Raw genomic sequence first — 26,771 nt, forward strand, 5'->3', positions numbered from 1 at the left:
CAATATCGGGCCAGGAGGGAGCCACGGCGACCCCCTACCCCCACCCCGCACTACCTTACGGGCAGGAGGGATCCCAGGCCCTCCTGCCCTCGACGCAAACCCCCTCCCCCCAACGACCGCCCCCCCAAGAACCTCCGACCGCCCCCCCAGCCGACCCACGACCCCCCTGGCCGACCCCCACGACACCCCCACCCCCTTCCCCGTACCTTTGTGTAGTTGGCCGGACAGATGGGAGCCAAACCCGCTTGTCCGGCAGGCAGCCAACGACGGAATGAGGCCGGATTGGCCCATCCGTCCCAAAGCTCCGCCTACTGGTGGGGCCTAAGGCGCCTGGGCCAATCAGAATAGGCCCGGGAGCCTTAGGTCCCTCCTGGGGGCGGGGCCTTGGGCATATGGTCGGGTTGGGCCCTGCTGCCGTCCTAGGAATCATATCATAGGCATCAAATTTGGTTTTGATAAGATGATAAGTAGATTCATGAAGAGAAGTAAAAATATTGTTCTTACTTCTGGAGAAGCTCCTTCAAGCTGTTGTAGTAGTGGGTGTTGAAAATGAAGGATCTGAAGTTGATGCACTATGATCTTGGACAAAATCATAGCCCCCTAATATTCTACAGTCCTTCCCAAGAGGGACAATGAATTGCACTTTTTGAGTGTTGGTCTTTTTAATAGTTGACTCAAACCATTGAATGAGGTAACTGTTGCAGTTCATGACCTGGAGCTTTTTGCACTTTGTATTTAAAGTTCTACGAATGCAGAAGTGGAAGGAGGCTTCTGCCAGTTGGAAAGTTGGAGGTCTTGAAGAACTTGATGCACAGGTAGAACTTAATGCAAAGCTTCTTTGGTTGGCATTTGGCATGACTGCAGAAATTCCTTCCGGTAGGCAGTGCAATTCATTACTCTTACTCCTTCCCAATATAGCAGGCCTTTATTTTTTAGGTTTTTTGGGGGTGTTTTTTTTTTAAATATTGTATTTTTTCCCTACTTCTTCTATATGTCTCTTGTCTTCTGCTTTTATAATTGACTTTTACAGAATGATTTATCGTTATGTACTGGGGGGTGTTCTTCCCTTAGTTAGTTTTTAAAAATTATTTTATTTATTATTAATTACAAGTTAAATCACTTGCACAAGAAACAGAGAGAGATCTTCCCCCCCTTTGGTTTTAAACTTTTATTGCAAACCATCTAGACCGGTGTTCTTCAACTGCTGGTCTGCAAAAATTTCCTGCCGGTCCATAAAGGATCAGTGTCCCCTGCAAGCGCATGTCTGTCTTCCTTCTATTCTACAATTGCTAACCCTCCTGCCGCCTTGCAAAAGTCACACTTGTTGACGGGTGTGAGAGCCAGGGGCAGAGCTGGAGAAGTCAGGAACAGCTATGCTGTTATTGCCTGGTGTCAAGAATGATAAATAGGGCGGAGCATTGGGTGGGAAGTTATCTACTATTGACAAGTGTTGGGCTGGTGGGCAATAGTGAAAAATGCTGAACATGATCCGGGAAATGAGAGAGGGAAAAATGTTGTGGATATGGCAGTAAAGGGAGTGGGAGAGATATATCATAGGTCTCTCTCTCACTCTTTCCCCATTCCCTGTACACGGGATGGAGACAGGGACTGAGTTCACGGGGACGGGACGGGGACCGAGCTGCGGTGATTGGGCAGATGGGGGTTTTTATTTCAGTCTTAGTAGTTTGCCGGTCCACAAAATAATTCTTTTATTTCCACCGGTCCTTAGGGTAAAAAAGGTTGAAGAACACTTGTCTAGACATAATGATAGGTGGCATATCAATATATAATAAACTTGAATAGCTTGAAAATCTTGACTGAGGCAGGTAGAACACTTTTGAATAAATCTTGGATAAGAGTACTTCTTTGTTTGTTGAGAAGATGGAGGATGTAGGTCTTGGACATCTATTTAGTGAACATCTGGGTCAGATCAAACCCCTGTTGTTGCACAAGGTAGAGGAGGGGTTGAACAGGGTGAAGCAACTGTAAAAATAAAGAAGACTCAGTCTGAGAGAGATGATCAAGAATCTCCTGTTTTGGTAGTAGAGTTGCCTCTGGAAACTGCACAGGATGAGGAGGAATAGCTGACTGGAAGAGAGTAGCACTGTCTGACATGAAACGCTAGAAAAGACTAAAAAATGCCGATACTAAGTTGGGAATAGGGTTTTTTGTGGAGCAGGCTCTGATAGTAGTTGTGGTATTAAAGCTGGCAGAGTTGCTTACTTTGGGGATGGAGGATCTGCTGGACGCTGATCTACTTGCACTGCACACTTACTCTTTGAAACCGATTTTGAAGAACTGTGACTGTTTTGGGGACTTACCTTGACCCGTTGAGGAGGAGGAAGACAAGGACTTTGAAACTAATATCAGGCCTGAAGAAATTTTTTTCTCAGTGTTCTGTTGGCCAGATGAAGTAAATACTGAGGGCCCTCCAAACGTCGGCAAAGTGAAGGCCGGCAGTGAAGGAGTTCCTCTGTTGAAGGTCTCTGCACGTTTTCTGCTGCAGGATGCACCGACATTACCTGCAGCTTTTACATTTAAAGGGGAGTGGCGGTTTGCCTCCCATGGAGATGCTTATATAGAGCCCTGGGGGAGGAACTTTCAGGAGTTGCAAAAAGTTTTGCTATCATGCCAGCTTGTAAACTGGACAAAAATAGAAAAGAAGCAAACAATCTCAACCGTATAAAAAAGTTGAGTGACTAAAGAACATGCATCAACAAAAATAGAAAAGTCACTCTGTATGCCTTAACAACACACAATATGCTGATAATGCTTCTTTTGCTGTAATTGAAACTTATGCTCAGAGACATGAAGGTGAAGATACCGCCTCACCACCCAATCATTGCATTGTTCAATACAGTGTCAAGATGATGATATTAATCACTACTGGATTTTTAAAGGCCAAGCTGGCTACAACTTTATCATCTTATATATGTAGCTTAAGGAGATAGAACTTAGCTTCGGAATTCACTGGTTCTGACATGTCACATTTGGATCCTGCTTCAGGGAACCGATGTAACTCTACTGCATCCCTCAACGTTGGGTAATGAAGTCTCATGTAGTTTCAGAAAATCACGTACTGACCACAAAATTTTACTACCACAAAGTTTTACTCCCGTTGGATTTTCAAGAGGTAGTGGTAAGAGTGGATAGCATAGCTGTTTTTAAGAAGAGTTTGGGCAATTTCCTGGAGGAAAGTCCATATTCTGTTAGAGAAAAACATGAAGGAAGCCACTGCTTAGTATGGAATGTTGCTACTTTTTGGGTTTTGGCCAGGTACTAGTGACCTGGATTGGCCACCGTGATAACGGGCTACTGGGCTTGATGGACCTTTGGTCTGACCCATTAAAGCTATTCTTATGTTCAACGTGTCCAGCCATCTGATTGCAGGTTGCCCTCTTAGCCTGGTTCCTTTGATCTTCCCAAACATGATATCCTTCTCCAGTGATTTCTCTCTTCTGATAGTGTGATCAAATTAAGACAGTCATAACTTCATCATTTGGGCTTCGAGTGACATAGCTGGTTTTATCTCTTCCAGAATAGATTTGTTAGTTCTTCTGGCAGTCCACAGCACGCCTAAAATCCTTCTTCAGCACCAAACCTCAAATGAGACAATCTTCTTTCTGTCATGTCCAGTTTTCACATCCATAACTGACCACTGAGAAAATGAGTACGTGGACAAGTCTGATCTTCATTTGGAGTGTTACCTCCTTGTCTTTCAATACTTTGTTGAGAGCCTTCACTGAAGAGCGACCAAGTGGTATTCTGTGGAGTATTTCCATCCTGCTAGTTGCTTCTTTGTTTACAAAAGAGCCCAGGAGATTGAAATCTTTTACAACTTCTATTCTATCGCCTTCAAGCTCAAAATCTTCAACAGACAGATGGGTACAAAATGTAGAATGGACAGGCGATCCATTACGAAAAAAACAAAGAAAAGCAGAAAAGGGACCCTGGGACCTAAGTGAATAGAAAAATAAACTGTTCAGACAACAAAAGATAGAAAAAAATTTTTATTCTAAATTTACTGAAAGATGTCAGCTTTCAGAAATGTTTTTCAACAACAAATCATCCAAACTTCACTAAGGTGGTCTTTTACAAAGGTGTGTTGCTAGAAGAAAACTGTGAGAAAAACTTGAAAGCTCTTTCTCTAGTATAATTTAATGAAAATACCAAATTGTACTGAAATTCTGCATAATTAGCAAAAATATTGTTTAAATTTCAAACTTACAGAATTTCAAATTGTGTGTGCAGAATTTGGATTTTTTTTGCACAGAATTTCACCAGAAGTAAATACAAAACAGTCCAAACTGCACACTTTTATGTGAAAAATAAAACAAGTTACAGAAGTTCAAACATGTAATTTTTTAAGACTTCTTGCAGACATGACATGAAAAACTGGCCATTAATCAGCTACTTTAGTCACCTCCCCCCCCCAAGATGATCACAAAGTTACTCACTGGTAAACATCAGATTGAAAAAGTGACTGGCTGCAGCCAGTACTACACGGTGTGCTGCAATCTTCCTCTCTTGTACCATGAGAATGACATCACACAGAGTCTTCTGCTTGCAAGGCATAAAAAGGAAAGCAAGAAAAAAAGGCACAAGTTGAGACAATTCTCAGGGGAGAAAAAAACCCTCAAACACCCCTCCACATTTCTACATTTACTGCATTCCTCGGGCACTACTTGTACTGAATGGGCCTACAAAATCTAAGCAGTTGTGTGCTCACAGAACAAGTACAATGTAATACATTAAGTTACAATTAAAAGTGAGCAATACTGAAGGCAAACTGCAACACCCTCTTCATGACTGACCATGTCATCATTTTGGTGAGAAAGCTCTTCTAGATCTATTTTAGCATTCAGAAGCCAAGGAAAAATTAGGTCTTACCTGAATTTTCTTTCCATTATTTATTTATTTTTAATGTATTTATTCAGTTTTCTATACCGTTCTCCCAAGGGAGCTCAAAACAGTTTACATTAAATTATTCAGGTACCCAAGCATTTTTCCCAGTTGGTCCTGAGAAACTTACAAAAGAGGCAAAAACTCATTTATTTTTAGGTACATCAGAAGCAGAAAACCTGTGAGGGAATCTGTGGGACTGTTGGATGATCAAGGAGCAAATGGGAGGATAAGGCCATAGCGGAAAGAATCATGTAAAAAGAGGAAAGGGGACGCAGGCTGGATGGAAAGGGGAGAAGGGCAGACAGTGGATGGAAGGGGCAGATGCTGGATTGAAGAGAGACAGAGAGGGCAGACGCTGGAAGGAAGAGAGTGAAAAGAAGATGAAAAGAGAAACCAGAGACTACAAAAGGTAGAAAAATAATAATAATAATTGATTTTTCTATAACGTCTAACCAGCAGTTCATAGCAATTTACACAATTAGGTACTCAGAATACAATACAACACAATAATATCATACATAATAAAATCAGAGTAACTAATACAAGCATTAAAACTAATGAATAAGGATAACATAATACTGACTAAAATAAGTACAGATTAGAATATATCAGATTTGAAATATGCATCCTGCTAGAGCTGGTGTTAGACATAACTGGGGCCTGCAAAGCCCTTGCAGTGCTTCTTTAGATTCTAGCTGGCTTAGGGCTCTCTCTGATTAGGGGGCAGTTGCCCTAGTTGCACTCCCCTAACACTATTCCTGTCATGTGTGACTGCAGTATACTGTTAGCATGATATTTCTGTGTAGAATTCTGTAATAATTTGGCTTATTCAGTTTTCTTGATAGTAGAGGGGATATATGTGAAGGGGAGGGGAGCCAGGGGTTTTGTTGATCCTTGCTCTGTATTATTTGTATTTATAAAATGACAATTGTACAGAATATTGTTTCTTTTTATACTTTAATAAAATAAGTTCAATATAAAATCATAACTGAGGCTTGTGTGGATGGGATCAGATGGTTTGCAGGGACCGAGTTCGCAAGGACGGAGCGGAAATGGTGGTTTTTATTTCAGCCTTAGTAGTTTGACGGTCCACAAAATAATTATTTTATTTTCGTTGGTCCATAAGTGTAAAAAGGTTGCAGAACACTGGTCTAAACAATGCAGAAATATTTTTTAATGGTCCGCAATGTTCCATGGTTTGGGCCACCCAAAGGGGCCCCTCTAAGACCTCCAAATGGGTCATGAGTATATTTGTAATGTCTTGATGAGGGAAAACAGGTGGTCTGTGCTTTTATGCTGTTAATAAGATAGCACTGTGTAATAGAGGACTATTGTGTCTGTATCTTTAATTCCTGGAGAGATTCCGTGATCACCTGCAAAACTGCTGAAGACATGAACAGCCTGAATACAGTTGGCTCCTCTCCAAGATCAGGGGGGCCTCCACCGGATCCAGCCTCCCCAAGAGATGAAGCAGCATCTCCTGGTACAGAGTATCCCGAATGGGAGAGTAAAGACATTGAAAGAGAGCTCTCTCCAGCCCAGTCTTCCTCAGACTGGACCTCCCTGCTTGCACATGGCAGTGTTGTTGGGGAATTGCACTCATGGGGGGAACCCCCAGTGACAGTATGGCTTGGATCCCCGAGGGTTTCATCTGGCCCTTAATAATCCTGTAAGCTTCAATCATCATAGTGATGAATGCAGGGGGATACCCTTGCCCAGGACGTCCAGAAAGCCCCTGTGGATGCTCATGAGCTCCTTTCTGGGGTTTTGCGGCCATGCCATGGCTGCGCTTCACTGGGGACGCACTTGCACTGCTCCCCTGCTCAAATCTGGACTTTTTTCTTGACCTTCGCACCATCTAGGCACTAACATCTCCTGAGGGAATACGGGAGACTAAGCCATTGGCTCCCATCACCCCTCACATGCCATGCAGCACATGGGACACAGATGATCCTCAGACGGCCATTCATCACAAATTGGCATGAATTCAAGGTATCCTGGCCTGAGGAGTCCATCACACTTGTTTTAAGCAAAATTGAAGTGTTTTGAGGCAGATAGAGGCTTTTATTTTCAAATTCGTAAATACAAGATGGCTGTCATGCCTGCAATTTTAGCACCAAAAACAGCTCGGGGGAGCTACACTGGGGTCCAAAAACTAGCAATTTGGGGATTCTAGAGGTGGGGGAACTTGACTAACCACATAACCCCAAATAAAACAACTTTAAGAACCCCACACCCTCCCAATTTTATTATTCAGCCTGTCAGTCTGTTACTCACTGTGCCATGCTGTGTGCTGAAGCTGAAAACAGCTTAAAGGAAAAACTTTTGACTCAACAAGCTTGGAATCTGGACTACTTGTGTCTTCGGAACTGCCTCTCAGGCCCAACAAACTGACAGGAGACCTCAACCCCCACTGAATCTCATACAAGCAAACAGGGAGAAGCAGTCAGCCCTAATACAGGAAAAACTACTATGGAGCCACTCAGCCTGTGCTTAAGCCCACTGTGGACGAACCTGTGGCAAGCATTGCTTCCAAGAGAACAGTCCCTGAGCTCCCGAACTGGTAGTGCAGGCTGTCCAAGTGGGTATACTGCAAAGCTGCCTATTCACTGGAAGCAGACCCTTGACTTTACGAGTTTGCGCTCTCCTACGGTCCAAAAATAAAATATAATTGAAAAATAAACATGAGCAGAAAACACTGGCTCTTACCATCTCGGTTATAGAGACAACTGAGGAACTGGAGGACAGCCCAGAGGGAGGGGAGGGAAAGCAAATGAATGCTAATGAAGCTCTCTACAAGAATTCTCGCAAGAAGGGATAGACCATCCACAGGTTCAGGTCTGTCGCACTATAATGATAGTTTTCTATTTAAGATACACTATAGTTCAGAAGTTAATCATCATGAAATAAGGCACACATGTCAAATACAAGGCCTGGGGGGCAAAGTCCGGCCCACCTGGCCATTTTATGTGGCCCGCAGCGACTGTACCACATCTAAGTGCCTGACTGTGCAGCCCCAGTCGCGCTCCAAGTGCCTGAATGCGCTGCCCCATTCCCAGCAGTGTTCCAAGCTCCTTACCATGCTGCCTCAGTATCCATTTGCAGACAGCAAGACCCAGTCCCAGTGTAAAAACTAGATTGGATCAGGGCATTCCACACAAGTGCCTGACCGCACCAAAGGTGTCTGAGGGTGAGAAAGGATCTTTACTTCTTCTAAGACACGTATCTTAATAAAAAATGTGGCCCGTGACTTAGCCTGCATTTTAGATTTTGGCCCCTTATATAATTGAGTTCAACACCCCTGAAATAAGGATTCATTTTTAATTATATAGCATGAGTTTAGCACCATTGTTCTTTTGTAAATCAACATACCAAGTATACAGAGTAGAGAATGACACGGGGAAAAATCTGTCCCCGTCTCAGCAAGCTCGTCACCGTCCCATCCCCGCAACCTCGGTCCCCATCACCATCCCCGCAAACCATCTGATCCCATCCACACAGCCTCAAATAGTTTTATACTGAACTTATTTTATTAAAGTATAAAAAGAAACAATATTCTGTACATTTTATAAATCAAAGTTCCTCAGCACCCTTCATGCGATCCAAGCATCTCCCTCCCTCCCTTCCCCTTACAGTAAGGGAATTTCCTGTCTCAGGGTTTGGCTGGCTAGCTAAGTGTGGCTCTTGAGATGTTTCGGCTGTTACTTTTTGTTTCTGGAAAGTGTCAGAGATGCAGAGTAGAGAATGACACGGGGAAAAAATCTGTCCCCGTTACCGGCCCACCATCCTCTGCACCGCCCCGTCGTTCCCTTCACCGCCCCGTCACCGTCACCGCCATCCCTTTCACTGCCCCGTCACCGCCACTGCCATCCCATTCACCGCCCCGTCACCGTCCCCACTGCATCCATATAAGCTTTAGTACTGTAATATTTAGCTTATTCCTTTCTTATAAATCAAAGTTCCTGCTGCTGAACTAGAGAAAGAGATGTTCAGCTGGCAGGGCTTTGTTTATAAATTTTTATCAACACAACTAATATACTATTTTATCCTAAAGCAAAAAATAAATAAATAAATATAATTTTTTTTTCTACCTTTGTTGTCTGGTTTCTGCTTTCCACATCTTCTCATTGAATTCCTTCCATCCACTGTGTGTCTTCTCTCTGCGTCTTCCATTTGCTGTTACTGTGCCTCTCCCTTAACCCCCCCCCCAAAATTGGTCTAGCACCCATCTTCTTCCCTCCGCTCCCGCATAGTCTGGCATCCGTCTTCTTCCCACTCTGTCTTCCACATTTCCCTTGGGGGTCAGTTCCTCTCCACCCTCCTTCAATGTCTGTTCTATTCCTTTCCACCACCACCCTTCCCTCCCTCCTTTACCATCTGTTCCTTTCTACTACCCTTCAGCCCCTCTCGCGTGGCCTATCTACCTTCCTTCCTCTTATTTTCATGGCACGTTACAATGTAATTTGTGCAAGCCACTGGAGCCTGCAAGCTCGGTCCCTGTCCCATTCCCACAAACCATCTCGCTTCTGTGCTCCTATTTTCTCCATTTCTAATATCTCCCCTATGTATCTGTCATTGCCCCCCCTGTGTCCATATACCATCCCCATGGCATGTCCCCTTTATGTCTCTGTCCCTATGCCCCATGCACATAATTTCCCCTCTTTCTGTTACCTTCCTGTGTCCAGATTTCCCCTATCTTCCTCTTCCATACCAGTGTGTCTCTTCTTTTCAACCCCATCTAGCTTTTTTCCCTCTTTCTTCCCCCCCCCCCTGCTTCTAGCATCTGGCTCACCTGCCAGTCCTTCCCTTTCTTTCCTGCTGTGGGTTTTTCTTTCCGACTTCATCCCCTTGGCCCAGAATCCTTTTCCCTTTCACTCCCTCCTTCCAATTTGAGCCGGGAACACAAGCGATCGCACGGTCCCCGCAGCCACTACCTGCCTGCCCAATCGATCCTAGTGTTTAGCCAGCTCTCTCCCTTCTCCTCACCTTAGTTTATAGGTTTTCTTTTTCGGCGACCTGCACGCTTTCCCAAAGAGCCGCGCACGCGCGGCTGCTCAGTGTTCAATCTTCTGCTCTGCTGCAACTTCCTGTTTCCGGTTGCGTCAGAGCAGAAGATCGAAACTGAGCAGCAGCGGGTGCGCGGCTCTCTGATAGCGTATGGGTCACCGAAAAAGAAAATCTACAAACTAAGGTGAGGAGAAGGGAGAGAGCTGGCTAAACACTAGAATCGATTGGGCAGGCGGGTATGAGTTGTGGGGACCGCGCGATCCTTCATGCCTCAATGCGGGGACAAGACCATTCACCGCCCCGCGGGCGGTGAATGGCCTTGTCCCCGTCGCCGCAGCGACTGCTAGTTTTCTTCTCCGTTTTCGGCGGGTGACCCGCGGCTAAAATGCGGTGGCCGCGGGTAAACCGCCACCGTGTCATTCTCTAATGCAGAGTCAGCTCCCCGCCTGCACCTTCCCCTCATTCCCCCACAGCCAAACCCTTACTGTTTATTCTGTTCTGCATGTGTGTTTGCAAACACTGACTGAATGCCAAGCTAATAGAATGTCAGTGGTGACCTCATGATGTAGCTAAGAGCCCTTCATGCAGGACTAATAACACTATAGTCCTCCTCCCCCTTCTATTATTTGTCTGGCATGTTTACTTAAGTCAACGGAAGACAAATTTATCCAGAGACCTTTTCTAAAACTGCACATAGAGAAGAGAAAGGAAAGTGTCCCCCATAATAACTTAGCTTTCTTCTCCAAAGTCTGCTTCTTTATCGAGGGCGTGAGTGCTGCTAATGTCTCTTGGACGTTGTCATCGCCTCAGCCACAGCCGTCTGTCCAGGCATCTACCTCCCTTCCCCTTACCTTCAGGCAATTTAGAATTTTTTTCTACAAACAGCCGGAGTCGCGTGTGGCTGCCGGAAAGTCCTCCTCTGATGCAACTTCCGGTTGAGTCAGAGGAGGACATTCCGGCAGCCACATGCAGCTCCAACAGCTTGTAGAAAAAAAATTCTAAATCACCTGAAGGTAAGGGGAAGGGAGGGAGATGCCCGGATGGACGGCGAAGGCAGCCTTTAGAAAGGAGGGAGGGGGCTGCGCGTGATCGGTAACCGTGCGCATTCTCTCCTTTAACTGCGGAGACAAGGCCATTCACTGCTCTAGGATCGGTGAATGGCCTTCTCCCCATACCGGCAGTGACTATTTTTCCCCCCCCCCACCGTATTGGCGGGTTACCCGCGGCTAGCCACCGTGTTATTCTCTAATACAGAGTCAACTCCTTAATTCTTAAATACAATCAAACCTCGGTTTGCGAGTAACCCGGTTTGCGAGTATTTTGCAAGATGAGCAAAACATTCTCACAAAACTTGTCTCGCAAACCGAGAGGGAGAATTAGAAGGCCTTGAGCATGTGCAGATGCATGCTTAAGGCCCGGCAGAGGCAGGAAATTCTTCAAGCGGCAGCGGCACCGGCACGTCCTGTTGGCTGCGTGCCATGCTGGACGGGGGTTAAGTTTCAAGTTATCCAGGCGGGGGGGTGCCGATTCGCGCGGGGGAGGGGCCTTTGCGAGCCGGGGGTGGGAACATATCAAACGAGTTTCCATTATTTCCTATGGGGAAACTCGCTTTGATATAAGATTATTTTGGTTTACGAGCATGCTTCTGGAACTAATTATGCTCGTAAACCAAGATTCCACTGTACTCAGTTTATATATCGTATTGCACAAGGAGCTAAGTGTGAGGAGGGAGGGGGCAAGCAATAAAACTGAAACTGAAACCTTTGAAAAGAAAACCCCTCAAGTCTTGGGATCTTTGTGTATACAACCTGAGGTTTATCATATTATTCTCTCCTTGGAGGAGAAAACTCTACGTTGGCAGCAGGCTGTGAAAGAGACCCAGTTTGGAAATATTTTAATGAAGTTCCTCTATCTATAGGTAAAGCAGGCATGCGTGCAAAATGCAAACCTTCATCTGGTTGAAAAGATTATACCAAGAATGAGAACCATGATTCAAATCATGAGTTAAATAGATTTAAATCATATCCACCCTGATAGCGACTTTGGCGGAATATAAGTTGTGCAGCAGAATTTTGAACAGATTGAAGGCCAGAGAAATTGTCACCATGGTTGAGGGAAGACCTGCAAGAAGCAAGTTGCAGTAGTCTAGGTAAGAGGTGATAAGTATGTGGATAAGTGTTTTGGTAGAGTATTCAGAAAGGAAAAGTTGGATTTTGGTGATATTATAGAGAAAGAAATGACAGGCTTTAGAGGTCTGTTGGATTTGTGCAAGGGTGACCCAGTTGACATTGTATATCTGGATTTTCAGAAGGCATTCGATAAGGTCCCGCATGAACGACTACTTTGAAAAATTGAGAGCCATGTAATCGAGGGTGAAATACTCACGTGGATTAAAACTGGTTGGCAGATAGGAAACAGAGAGTGGGGGTAAATGGACAATACTCGGACTGGAAAAGCGTCATGAGTGGAGTGCTGCAAGGTTCGGTGCTTGGAACTGTGCTCTTCAACATATTTATAAATGACCTGGAAATTGGTACGACGAGTGAGGTGATTAAATTTGCAGACAATATAAAGTTATTCAGAGTAGTGAGGACGTAGAAGGATTGTGAAGACCTGCAATGTGACAAACACGCTCAAGCAATGGGCCATGACATGGCAAATGAGGTTTACGTGGATAAGTGTAAAGTGATGCATGTCGGTAACAAAAATCTTATACATGAATACAGGATGTCCAGTGCAGTACATGGAGAGACCCCCCCCAGGAAAGAGACTTGGGAGTACTGGTCAACAAGTCAATGAAGCCGTCTGTGCAATGTGTGGCAGCGGCGAAAAGAGCGAACAGAATGCTAGGAATGATTAAGAAGGGGATCACAAAAAGATCAGAGAAGGTTATCATGCCGCTGTACTGGGCCATGGTACGCCCCCACCTGGAATACTGCATCCAGCACTGGTCGTTGCACATAAAGAAGGACACGGTACTACTCAAGAGGGTCCAGAGAAGAGCGACTAAAATGGTTAAGAAACTGGAGGAGTTGCCGTACAGTGAGAGATTAGAGAAACTGGGCCTCTTCTCCCTTTAAAAGAGGAGACGGAGAGGGGACATGATCGAAACATTCAAGATAATGAATGGAATAGACTTAGTAGATAAAGACAGGTTGTTCACCCTCTCCAAGGTAGAGAGAACGAGAGGGCACTCTCTAAAGTTAAAAGAGGATAGATTCCATACAAACGTAAGGAATCTATCCTCTTTTTCTTCACCCAGAGTGGTAGAAAACTGGAACACTCCTTCAGAGGCAGTTACAGGAGAAAACACCCTCCAAGGATTCAAGACAAAGTCAGACAAGTTCCTGTTGAACCAGAACATACACAGGTAAGGCTAGACTCAGGGCACTGGTCTTTGAACTAAGGGCCGCCGCGTGAGCGGACTGCTGGGCACGATGGACCACTGGTCTGACTCAGCAGCGGCAATTCTTATGTTACTATGCAGGAGACAAAAATGACTTAAGTTGCAAGCTGACAAGACAGAAAATAAGCGTGTTAGTCAAAGAAATAGAGAATGAGGGAAAGAGGAGAGGCGGGTTTAGGTGGAAATAAAAGCATCTCAGTCTTAAAAGACAGTGAGACATCCAGGCAGCAATGTTGGACAAGCAGGCTGAGACTTGGACCTAGATATTTGTAAAAATTTCTGGTGTAGAGAATTAGATCTGGGTCAGGGGATGAAGGAAGGTAAGTAACACCAATATCACACCTTTTTTTTTTTCTCTACTCTCCCAATCGTTTTTAATCTAAGGATCGGCCTGTCTTGGCTGAGCATTCAGAGATGTGGACATATCCCAGTTATATATAACACTGCAGTTAGCACTCCTCCCCTCCCCCCCATAGAGACATACTATGAATAACTAGTGACCCATTTCAGACCCCAGTAGTGCCCACGTCTCTGTACCCCTTCCCCAACACAATCACCTACGTTATAGGAGCATACAGTAGCAGGGAAGAAAGCCATATTCGTTCGCACTTTGCTTTAAAATCAGTCAGACACAGCACCAAGGAGTGCCATCCTTCTGCCATGGCTCACATTAACAACAACAACGTTGTGAAGCACACAAACAAGCATTGCCCCTTCAATCGTTACGATTTAAATGAATTATCTGTATCTCACACCCAGTGAGATCTATGGTATGGGACCAGGAGCGAGGTCTGAACATCAATACATTTGCGTGAAACGTATGAACACTAAGACATAAGAGAAAGCGAGTGTATTCAAGATAAGAGTAGGGCCCCGTCCAGGGCTTTCCGAGAATAAAGCCAAACTAACACTCCACAGAAGAAGGGGGTTACGGCGAACCGGCTCTCTGGATGACAAACGCGGTGAAGGCACTCGGATCCCAAATGTCTTCGGAACGGCTTTCATTATTCAGGCCACACACGAAAGACGACAAACCGCCCCTTCCATCCCCGCCGGAGTCCTCTCACCTGTTTGCGCATGCTGTTCATAACCCCCATGAAGCTGGCCAGCAGCTTCGCTTCTTCCCGCGCCGCAAATTTCTTCTCCGTCTTCTTCTTGTTGGGAGTCTTGTCCGCCGCCGAGGCTGCCATTCTCCCGAGAACGGCGGCGCAGCCGGAGCTGGGTGAAAAAGGAAGGGGACGCGGGGCGGTGGCAGGCCAGGAAAAGGAAGGGTTCACTCAGTTACCGCTCCTCGGTGTCACCGCCATTCCACTTCTTAAAGCTACCGTGCGAGCTCCGTTCCACGGGGCATTGTTACACGAGACGGGAATTCCAGACGCGCGCGGTGACGATACAGTTTACCTTTCAAGCAAAAGCAGCGAGTCGTACGCAACAATAGGGCGGGAAGGAGGCTGGACTGGTCATAAGAGTCCGCGAGCGCCTCTGTTAGCTTGCGCTGTTCCGTGTGTGAAGTTACCAGGTGGGCGGGTTTTCCACCTTTGAAGGGTGGAAGCGGAAATTTTTTGGAGTGAGCAGTATTCAACTGAGTGTTCTTCAAACTTCAGCTGTTTGGGCTGTCTGTGTGAATATCAAGCCTCATTTTGGTATTCCAATTGTTGTTTTCCAAGTCTCGTTCCTAGCTTCTCCCAGTGCGTTTCAAGCCTCACTCTGGCGTCGCCTCCCCACCACACTGGGAAATGGGGAAGAGAGGGTGGGGATAAGACGCTGAAGGGAAATGGGGAACAGAGAGTGGAGAGAAGACGCTGAAGGGAATGGGGAAGAGAGAGTGGGGAAAAGACGCTGGAAGGGAAGAAGACAGAGATGCCAGACTATGGGGGAGTGGAGGGAAGAAGATGGGTGCCAGACCAATTGGAGGGGGTGAAGGGAGAGGCACAGTAACAGAGCAAATGGAAGGCGCAGAGAGAACACAGACAATGGATGGAAGGAATTGAATGAGAAGATGAGAAAAGCAGAAACCAGACAACAAAGTTAGAAAAAAAAATTCTAATTATTTATTTTCTTTTTTTTGCTTTAGGATAAAGTAGTATCATCCTTAAACTCTGTTCCAAACTGAAATCTTGCAACTGTTCTTTAGACCCTTTCCCCTCCTACCTCTACGAAGAAATACCCACTCAGGCCATCTCTTCCATTACCATACTTCTAAACTCCGCCCTGCATTCGGGCCTTTTCTCCCCAGAAATGGGTCATATCGCCTTAACCCCTCTATTGAAAAAACCCGACCTCGACCCCTCCTCTCCATCCAGCTATCGCCCAATAGCAAATATTCCTCTCCTAACCAAGATGCTCGAGACCATCATATCGACCCAACTCTCATCCTATCTTGAGAAATTCTCCTACCTTACCAATATGGCTTTCGCCCCAATTTCAGCACCGAATCCCTATTGACCTCCCTAATCTCCAAGGTTCAACAACTTCACTCCCGTAACAAGTTCGCCGTCCTCCTGCAATTTGATTTCTCCGCCGCTTTCGACGTTGTTCACCATGATATTCTGATCTACCAACTCTCCGAGATCGGTATCACCTCCATAGTCCTTGAATGGTTCTCTAAATTCCTCCGTTCCCGATCCTACATTGTCAATAGGAATGGCACCTCATCCCCCCCCCCCCCCCCTGGTCACCAATCTGCGGAGTCCCGCAAGGCTCACCTCTATCTCCTATTCTTTTCAACATTTACATGACCTCTCTAAAACTCCTCCATCTATCCCCCCTTGAAACAATTTACACCTACGCTGATGACATCCTCGTCCTTCTCGAGACTGACTCGAACCTCACCAATCTCTCAGAGAACATATCCTCTTGTATCTCGAATCTCCAATCTTGGGCCAACACCGTCCAAATGAAACTGAATGAATCCAAGACAAAACTACTTTGGCTCGGCCCAAAATTAGCTCAGCTACCCACCTCAATTCCACTGTCCTCTGGCTCCACTCTGCAGCTCGAATTCTCCAGCAAGGTCCTGGGCGTCATCATAGACTCTACACTGTCCTTCACTGACCACCTCAACTCCCTGGTAAAAAAATGCTACTTCAGCCTACACATGCTGAGGAAAGTAAGATCCTGTTTCCATCAAAAACATTTTGCTGTTCTCGTCCAGTCCATCATCCTCTCCAGACTGGACTACTGCAATTCTATCTTCATCAGCCTAACGAAGAAAAACCTTCACAAATTCCAACGGATTCAAAATGCCGCGGCCAAACTCATCTTTGCAAAAAGTAAATTCGACCATGTCTCACCGTTCCTTTCCAAGCTCCATTGGCTCCCGATGATTCCCAGAATTCACTTCAAATGCATCTGCCTAACTTTCAAGATCCTCCACGGCATCCTCCCTCCATTAATTCCTCTTTCTTGGAATTCCTCAAATCTTAATACCACCAGACCTATCCAAAAATCGAAATTATCCTTCCCCTCACTAAAAGACATTTCCCACCCTGGAAAACTGGGGACTTCCCTCCTCTTCAGATTCATCGAGCTCTGGAACGGCCTTGCCTCCCCTCTCCAGAACCTGAGTGCTCTCCAACTCTTCCGCAAGCGTCTGAAAACCTGGCTTTTCTCAAAAATCTAACTCTCCCTCCTTCCGACATCCTAGCCCGCTAACACTCTTCCTTCTCCGATCTTCACCCAACCCTTCCTTGGAATTCCTTTCTCTTTATAATTCCTGTAAACCGTGCCGAGCTCCACAAATGTGGAGATGGCGCGGTATATAAACCCAAGATTTAGTTTAGTTTAGTTTAGTTTAGTATATTGTGTTGATAAAAATTTATAAACAAAGCCCTGCCAGCTGAAGATCTCTTTCTCCAGTTCAGCAGCCAGAACTTTGATTTATAAGGAAGCAATAAGCTAAATATTGCAGTACTGAGGCTTGTATGGATGCTGCAGGGATGGGGATGGGGTGGTGAAGGGGACGGCGGGGACAGAGACGGGGCAGTGAAGGGGACGGCGGGGCGATGATGGGGACGGTGGTGCAGTGATGGGGGGACAGATTTTTTCCCCATGTCATTCTCTACTTTCTACTCAGTATTTTTACATGCTTCGTGTCTTTGCACTGTAGAGGTTCCCCACAGGTACAGCTCTGGCTGCAGGACATCACAGACTTTAATGGTAAAGCCTGCTTCCAGGACATTGGCTGCTTTGCAGTGCACCTGCCTGGACAGCCAGCATTCTCAGATCGAGACTCTGGGACCGTTCCCTTGGGAGCTGGCTCACCCCAAGTTTGTCTGCTAGTGGGACTGAGCGCAGGCTGCGTAGCTCTGTGGAGGTGTGTTCAGGATCAGGGCTGACTGCATTCCTCCGCCCAGTTATGTACATGGTGTGTTTCTGGAGACAGTAGAGGTCTCCAGCCGAGGTGGCGGTCTGGAGTGGCAGTCAGAAGATCAGCAGTCCAGGTTTCAAGGCTTGTTGAGGCAGAGGATCTGCTTTTTTTAATGTCCATTTTGACGACCCCTCTAACCATGTCACTTCTGAACTATTGATCCTGTTGAAGGATTTAAACCTTTTTCCTCCGTTACAATGTCCTACACATATAGCAGGCCATTCCTTAGATATGATTCTCATGCCAACTTCTCAGAAGGACCGATTCCAAATCAAATCTTGCACACCATTGCCTTGGTCTGATCATTTCCTTATTTCTTTTTCCCAGCTTACTAAGCCCAATTCTTTAAACCTTAGTCCCAAGATCAGAAGTTCACGAGACTATACTAAATTAGATGATGCATCCATCTCTACTCATTACCAGTCTAATATAGCAAAATCATTAGAAACCTCAATTGAGGAGAAAGTAACTTCATGGACTAACTCTATAACTGAACTTTTAGATGCTATTGCTCCTATTTTTACTCAGTATATTTCCCCACATAAGCAGAAAAATCCCTGGTTCAATTCCAATTTAAGACTTGTTAAGAAACAGTTGCATTCTCTGGAAAGAAAATGGTGGCATAACAAAACTCTAGATCGGGGTGTCCAACCTGTGGCCCCAAGGGCCGCATGCAGCCCCGTGAAGTATTTTGTGCGGCCCCGGTCGAGGGTGATGGGTTCATAGACAAAATCGCGCGAGACAACGACGCGCAGACAACTGAGCACAAGGTTGACGGCGTGCCGAAAAAAAGCACTATTTTAAAGGGTTCCGACGGGGGTGTTGGTGGGGAACCCCCCTATTTTACTTAACAGACATCGCGCTGGCGTTGTGGGGGATTTGGGGGGGTTGTAACCCCCCTCATTATATTTGAAACCGAACTTTTTGCCTGTTTTTTAGGGAAAAAGTTCAGTTTTAAGTATAATGTGGGGGGTTACAACCCCCCAAACCCCCACAACGCCAGCGCAATGTCTGTTAAGTAAAGTGGGGGGGTCCCCCCACACACACACACCCCACACACACCCCACTCCCCCATCGGAGCCCTTTAAAATAGTGCTTTTCTTCGGCGCACCGTCAACCTTGCACTCAGTTGTCTGCGCTCAGTTGTCGGTGTGCCGTTGTCTCGCACGATTTAGTCCCGTCACCAGGGTGATGCAATGTTTTCCTCTGCTGCCCCCGGGTGTTTACCGGCTGGCCGGCTCCCTCCTCTGTCTTGCGTTTGTGCATTTGTGTGGCCCCAGAAACATTTTTTTCGGCCAATGCAGCCCAGGGAAGCCAAAAGGTTGGACACCCCTGCTCTATATAATTTAAATAAATTTAAGGAACAAGCAAATTATTACAAATCTGAAATTAACAGATTAAAAAAAGATTATTATTCTAAACAAATAAAAAAAGCAAGAAACACTTCTACACTATATACTATCGTTAGATCTCTTACTATGCAGAAGACTGAGCAATGCTTGTCAGTCTCATTACCAACAGCCCAATCAATTGCTTCTTACTTAAATCAATAAAATCAAAGCATTAGATCCTCTTTCTCACAAACACAGGTCATCAAATACAACTTCAACTCTTTCTAGCTCAGGAGTCATAGAAAATTTGTCCTCGCCCTCATGTCTTTCGTTTTCAAAATGCTCAAGATTTACATTACCCACTCTTCAAGATCTTCAACAAACTTTGAATTCACTAAATCCAAAAGGTTCTAATACTGAAGTTCTTCCACCATTTATACTGAAACATTTTTTCTCATTTTTTGGTCCTGACATCTTAAATTTGATCCATACCACTTTGTCCACAGGAATAGTCCTTAAAAGGTGGAAAGAATCTATCATTTATCCAATACTTAAAGACCATAAAATCAGTCTACTTGATGTCTCTAATTATCTCCCAGTCACGAATATTCCTTTTTTGGCCAAACTTACGGAAAAAATTGTCTTTCGACAAATCTCAGATTTTATCGAACAAACAAAGCTGTTACATCCAAATCAGACCGAATTTCATCAACACCACCCCACCGAACTTTCACTTATTGGGCTGACCACCAAAATTCTTTATCACCTAGACCATCACCAGTCGGTATTACTTATTTCATTGGATCTTTCATCAGCTTTTGATACCATAGATCATAAACTCCTTCTCTCGCGATTATATGATATTGGTTTCTCAGATCAAGTTCTTGACTGGTTCTCTTCATTTTTTTCTGATCGGATCTCCAAGGTTGTTTTTAACGCAACATCTTCTGACCTCATAACAACTGCATATGGTATTCCACAAGGCTCAATTCTATCTCCCTTACTCTTCAACATCTTTTTAGCCCCTCTCCTAACCTTAGGCCAATCTATTGGTTTTACAACATTCGCCTATGCAGATGATGTCCAACTAGTTCACCCAATAGACCTAAATAACCCTAACAAAATTATTCGCATTAATCAAAAATTAGAAAAGATTAACTCTTGGCTTGACGCACATAAGCTCTCCTTGAATGTAAACAAGTCAAAATTAATATTTTTTCCATTTACAGATGGCCTTTCTCTTCAATCCTCTTTAATACTTAAAAAAATCTACCTATCAAAGTGGTGCCCTCTCTAAAATTACTGGGAGTTACATTCGATAGCAAATTTACTTATCACTTACATATTAGTATAATTATTCAACGCTGTTTCCATCGATTATGTATGATTAAAGCCTTAGCAAAACTGTTAGAGCCTTCTTCCTTCAACATTTTAATTCATTCACTTGTTATCTCATGCATAGATTACTGTAATACCCTCCTCAAAGGCATTACAAAAAAGGAAATAAGAAGACTTCAAATAGTACAAAACACGGCCGTAAAAAATCATATTTAACTCAAAAAAGTATGACCATGTCACTCCCCTTCTACAGAAAGCTCACTGGCTTCCAATAGAACATAGGATCACTTGCAAAATTCTTTTACTTATTTTTAAAACCAGAGCAAATAACCAACCTGAATTTATAAACAATTTACTTATTCCATATAATCAAACTATGACGTTAAGGTCCACAGCTCACAACCTTCTTACTATTCCCTTGCTGAAATATATCAGTATAATGAGGGCTACAATTTTCTCCGTTACTGCCCCCTCTCTTTGGAACAGTATCCCAAATTACTTACGCGAAATAACCAGTCTTGCCAATTTTAAGGCAAAATTAAAGACATTTTTATTCCTTGATGCCTTTGTAACTTAAACTCTCCTTTTAAGGGCGACTTAGATTCAGGAAAGGTTTTTACCTTCAGTTTCCCTTCCCTTTGTTCTTTTCCTTGAATGTTCCTTTTCTCTCTATCAATTGTAGTTCCAACCCTTCTTCCCTTTCATTCCCGTTCATCAATGTCTATAAAAATTTGTCATTTTCCCCGATTTGTCTTTATTTATATTGTAAATTAATTTGGCATTTTTGTACACCGCCTAGAAGACTTGATTAGGCGATTTGAACATTTTGGCAAGTAAAACATGCCATTTTTTGGTTGTGGTTCTCTTTTGGAAATGGGCCCAATATTGTTCATGCTGCCATAAAATGTATTTTACACAAAGGTTCATGTTCAGCAAGCGTTTGGTAAATTACACTGCTAATTGTGCAAATCCTGATATGGACATTCCTAAAGTGATCTGGATGGCCTATACAAAATTGGGCTTTAAGCAGCACATTCAATGGTATGTGAGGGCTGTGATGGGTGAACATTTTCAGCCCTATAATATACTTTTAAAGATGCTCAGCTGAAAAGGAGTCCAATAGGTGGCACTCATATGCTGTGCATTTCATTTTCACCATACTGAATTCCTGGGGAAAAAATCCTTTGAAAACATTGCAGTAAATGTAATGTGCATCAGAACATCAAAAATAAAAATTATCTTCTTATTACCAGGGAATATTTTTAAAGTAAACCGTGTTAACAAATTTCTTTACATCTAAACATTATCTATACCATTACATTTTTCTGTAACATCATTTCATTCCCAAAGAAGAACATTAAGGGGGAGGGGGGATTCATGAAAGGGCATATTTCTAGCAATAATCTTGTTTCTTTATGATTTATTTATTTATTTATTTAAAACATTTATAATCTGCTTTAAACCAAAGCGGCTCACAGTAAACATACACAGTATGGAATAAAACACATTTCCATAACAATCATCTAATATAATAAAACCCTAAGCCGCGCATGCGCACTCTTACCTGCGTGCTCCCGTTTTCCGTGAGCTGTAGGGCCCCAGCAGGCAACAGTGCGTATGCGCGCTTAGGATTCTGTTTCCCAGTAAGAACACTCGCGCACCAGAAGGTGATGTTTTCAGGTGTTGTTTTCTATAAATAAATTGCTTAGGAACATCTTTTCTAAAGTTCTTTGTGCTCCCTGCTCCCTTAATGTATTTTTGGATTGTATTTTTAAGTTCAAACTTACTAATAATTCTGCAAAGGTTTGCGTCTAAGCACACCCGCTGACCTAAAGTTTTATGTTTTAAGTTCTGCCTTGCTCCCTGTTTTCTGTGCTGTTGATCGGTCTGTCTGGCCTGCTCCCTGCTCACCTTGCCGTAGTGTATTTTTTAGTTGAAAGACGCGGCGGTGGCTCCTCTCACGATCCCCATCTGCGTCGGACTTTGGACGCAGGTGGGGATCGTGAGAGGAGCCGCCACCGCGTCTTTCAACTAAAAAATACACTACGGCAAGGTGAGCAGGGAGAAGGCCAGACTGAAGCTTCAGGGAAATAGAAAGGGGAGGGAATTCTGCTTCGGCTTCTGCACAGGGAAGTGGGGGGAGGGGAAAAAATGCTGCTGCACAGGGAAATGGAGGGAGAGGGAATGCTGCGGCTGCTGCAAAGGGAAGTAGGGAAGGAGATAGGAAGAAAGACACAGGGGCAGGGAGAGAGACAGAAAGACAGACAGACAAAGGGGGCCAGGGAGTGAGACAGACAGAAAGAAAGACAGCGGGAGGAAGGGAGACAGAAAGAAAAAGACAGGGGTAGGGAGAGAGACAGAAAGAAAGACAGACATATATTCTAGCACCCGTTAGCGGCCCGGGAAGAGAAGCGCTGACCAAAATAACTCCTTTGCCGGCTCCCCACTCACTCCGTAAGTTTTTTCGCAGTCTGACCCTCCCATCCCTTCCCGATGTCTGACCGGCTCACTTAGTCCTTTGCCGCCCCCCCCCCCTTCCCTTCCCGCGGTCCCGACTACAAACCTGCCGACTCCAGCAGCGTCTGCAGCACTCTACACACGCTGCTTTGGGGCCTTCTACTGCCCTGATTTGCTCTGCCGCATCTCTGACACAGGGGCAGGGAGAGACACAGAAAGACAGACAGACAAAGGGGGCCAGGGAGAGAGACAGACAGAAAGACAGCGGGAGGGAGAGAGAGACAGAAATAAAGACAGACAGACATATATTCTAGCACCCGTTAATGTAACGGGCTAAAATACTAGTTAATAATAAAAACTAATCCAATAAAAGCATAGAAGGCAAAGAAGAATACTATGCATCATGTACTTTACAAAGATGAGGAAATTATCAAGATACATCACCTGCAATTAATATAATCCTCTCATGAAAAACGTTTGTGCAAAAAGATTTGTTTTCAATAATTTCCTGAACTGCAATAAATTTCCACAGAATCAAAATTCCTGAAAGGGCATTCCACAAATCAGGTCCAGCAATGAACAGGATTTCCTTGTACTTATGTAACTTGCTTTCTTTGTTTCACATTGTTTTCATCAATTCTAGACATTCGGATGTGTTCCTTACATTTTGCTGGAACTTTCATAGGGGCCATGGCCTCCCCAAAAATTGGCACTGGGGCAGTGTTCATTGAAAAACCCAATTCCACGGGTGAAGAGTCTGATGGGGGGAGAGGGAAGGGGGCTGGAGTCTGACAGGGGGGAGGGAAGGGGGCTGGAGTCTGACAGGGGGGAGGGAAGGGAAGGGGAGCTGGGTGCTGAGCCTGATAGGGAGAGGCTGAGTGCAGAGGGTAGGGAATTGGGAAAGCAGGGAGGACAGATGCTTAGGGGGTTGGGAAAACAGATACTGCACATACTGGGAGAGGGTTAGGAAAGACAAATGCAGGGGCGGGGGGTAGGAAAGGAGGAAAAGAGAGATGCTTGACAGGTGGAGTAGTGGGAAGGGAGTGAAAGAAATACTGCTGGTGGGGGAGGGAAAAGGATCAGAGAATTGTTGGACATAGGTGTGTGGTGTGAGAGAGAAAGAGATAATGTATATGGGGAAAGGAAGAAAGAAGGAAAATTATTGAATGTGATAGTGGTGGAGAGGAGGGAGGGAGAAATGTTACCCCGAGAGGGAGGAGAGATGACCCAAAGACAGGAGAGATGTCAGACCACTGGAATGGGAAGGAGAGAGAGAGAGATGTTAAACCTCGAGAAGAGGGAGGGAAGGAGAGAGAGATGCCAGACCATGGGAGAGGAGAGAGATTCCAGGCTATGAGAAGGAGAGGAGAAAGATGCCAGACCATATGAGGGGGAAGGGGGAAGACAGAGATGTCTGACCATGGGAGAGGAATGAGATGGTGTATAGGGATGGAGGGGAAGTGGAGACAGAGGGAGGATATGGTGCACAGCAATGGGTGCAGCAGGGAAGAGATAAGAAGAAATGCTTCTTATGGATAGATGGGAGTAGGGGAGAAGAAAGAGGGAGGAGATGGTACACATGGATAGAGGGGAAGGTATGGAAAAGCAGATTTTGAGAAGACAGCAGAAAAATGGAAGAAAGTTGAATGTTAAAAGTTAATGCTAAAGATGGATGTATAAAACAAAACACAAAAGACCCCCCTCATCAATACTGGGCAAGTTTCTCAAATAATATCATCATATAACAAAAGCTTTTAAATGTGCTCATAAGCTCTTCAGCAAGGCGCCACAGCAGCAGTACAATGTTGCTGGAAAGGTGCTTGAATTTTAATCATAACACATTGCATGGAGCAAGGATTCTCGCTTCTACTGGAATGGCAAATGTTATGGCTCTACAAAAGCTGTTTAACAGTAGCCCACTTATCTGAAAAGGTCAGTCTGTGTTTCGCTATGCTACATCAGGAAGCTGGAAGGATAAGCTTTTATATTGATTTTATTTGCAGTGTGTAGACCAAAGGACTCAGGCACTGCACACTACAAATAAAATCAATATAAAAAGCTTATCCTTCCGGCTTCCTGATGTAGCTTAGCGAAACAAAGTCTGTGTTGGAGCCGTGAACTGACCTTTTCAGATAAGTGGTCTACTGTTAAACAGCTTTTGTAGAGCCATAACATTTGCCACTCCAGTAGAAGCAAGATTCCTTGCTCCATGCAATGTGTTATGATTAAAATTCAAGCACCTTTCCAGCGACATTGTACCGCTGCTGTGGCGCCTTGCTGAAGAGCTTATGAGCACATTTAAAAGCCTTTAAATGTTATATGATGATATTATTTGAGAAACTTGCCCGTATTGATGAGAGGGGGGGTCTTTTGTGTTTTGTTCTATTTTGAAAGTATTGCCCCCTCAAGTGGACTGTAATTTAAAATCCCCAGTCTGTTTGGATCAAAGATGGATGTATGGCAGAAAGTGAAGGAGAGAAAAACAGCAAATGGATAAGGTGGCCCTGGATACACAGTTAAAGAGCACAGGCAGAAGGAAGTGCAGCCAGAGACTGGGAAAGATGGTTGAAAACCAAAATCACCAGGCAACAAAGGTAGGGGATATGATTTTATTTTCAATTTAGTGATTGAATTGTGTCAGATTTCAGAAATTACATCTGCTGTCTATATTTAGCACTGTTCAGGAAGAAATGCATTTGTTTCTATTTCTCTTGGGCTTGTATTGTATGCAGAGTCTTGCATCTTAGGGTTTACATCACATTACATTAGAGATTTCTATTCCGCCATTACCTTGCGGTTCTAAGCAGATTACAAAAGCGTTATAAATGGTGGGTTACAATAGAAGATCATTGGTGAATTCAAGAGAAGTTGAGGAGAACAGATAGTACCTGTGGGGCGGGGTGAAGACGGGAGGATGGAAGGTAATTGAGATGTTAAGAGTGTTTCAGTGATTTCTTGAAGAGTATCGTTTTTATTTCTTTCATGAATATCTTGTATTCGGGGGTAGTTATCAGTAGGTTGGAGATTTGTTTATCTAGTTTTGCTGTATGTGTTGCTAGGAGGCCGTTGTACAGTGTTTTCCATTTGACTTCTTTGATTGGAGGGTGTGTGAAAGGGGTGTGTGTTTTTCTATGTTTGGGTGACGTTGTTTGGTAGAGGCGGTTGTTTAGGTAGATTGGCCTTTCTCCATTTAAAGATTTAAACAGCATGCAGTAGAATTTAAATAGTATTCTTTCTTGAATTGGTAGCCAGTGTGAGTCGATGTATGCCTCTGTAATATGGTCGTGTTTCTTCAGTGAGTAGATGAGTCTCAGAGCTGTATTTTGGATCGTTTGTACTTGTTTAGTCATTGTTGCAGAGCAGGGGAGGTAAAGGATGTTGCAGTAATCCAGTAGGCCTAGTATAAGGGATTGAACTATGAGCTGGAATTGTGGTCTTTCGAAGAATTTTCGTAGTTGTCTTAAATGTCTCATAACTGCGAAAGATTTCTGTATTGTTTTGTTTATTTGTGGCTGCATGGCCATTCCTAATAGTTTTAGGGTGGTTTGAATAGGGTAGTTGATTGAGTTGATTTCTATATTGGTTAAGGTTGGGGCTTTGTTATTTTTGAGGAGGATGAATTTTGTTTTGTCTGGGTTGAGTTTCAATTTGTGATCATTCATCCAGGTCGCTACTGCTTCTAGTGTTCGATATAGTGTGTCTATCATGACGGTCTTTGGTTGATCGAACGGTATGAGGATGGTAATGTTGTCTGCATAGCTAAAGGAGGTAATGTCTAGATTGTCCAGGTATGTTCTGAGGGAGGCAGTGTATAGGTTGAAGAGAGTAGGGGATAGTGGGGATCCTTGAGGTACGCCGCAGGGGTTGGACCAAGGTTCAGATTTTACTTTATCCGATTTTACTCTGTATGTTCTGGATTTTAGGAAGCCTTCAAACCATGAGTATACTTTTTCAGAGA

At 44.3% G+C, this 26,771-nt stretch overlaps 1 protein-coding gene across 2 annotated transcripts in view; it reads right to left on the reverse strand.

Moving 5' to 3' along the window:
* The window catches only part of KLHL7 (kelch like family member 7), a 141,874-nt gene extending 126,926 nt beyond the window's left edge, over window positions 1–14,948 (reverse strand). The window contains exons 1-2 of one of the 2 annotated variants that reach the window (XM_033930879.1): window positions 14,386–14,948; window positions 4,458–4,560 (exon numbers count right to left, since the gene is read on the reverse strand). In XM_033930879.1, coding sequence (XP_033786770.1) covers window positions 4,458–4,560; window positions 14,386–14,508 — 226 coding nt within the window. In that variant the 5' untranslated portion in view covers window positions 14,509–14,948. The remainder of the gene's footprint in view (window positions 1–4,457; window positions 4,561–14,385) is intronic. The other variant, XM_033930878.1, reaches the window with a different exon arrangement.
* Window positions 14,949–26,771: the final 11,823 nt, after the last annotated feature.

This window comes from Geotrypetes seraphini, chromosome 2 (genome assembly GCF_902459505.1).
Source record: "Geotrypetes seraphini chromosome 2, aGeoSer1.1, whole genome shotgun sequence".
Lineage (NCBI taxonomy): Eukaryota > Metazoa > Chordata > Amphibia > Gymnophiona > Dermophiidae > Geotrypetes > Geotrypetes seraphini.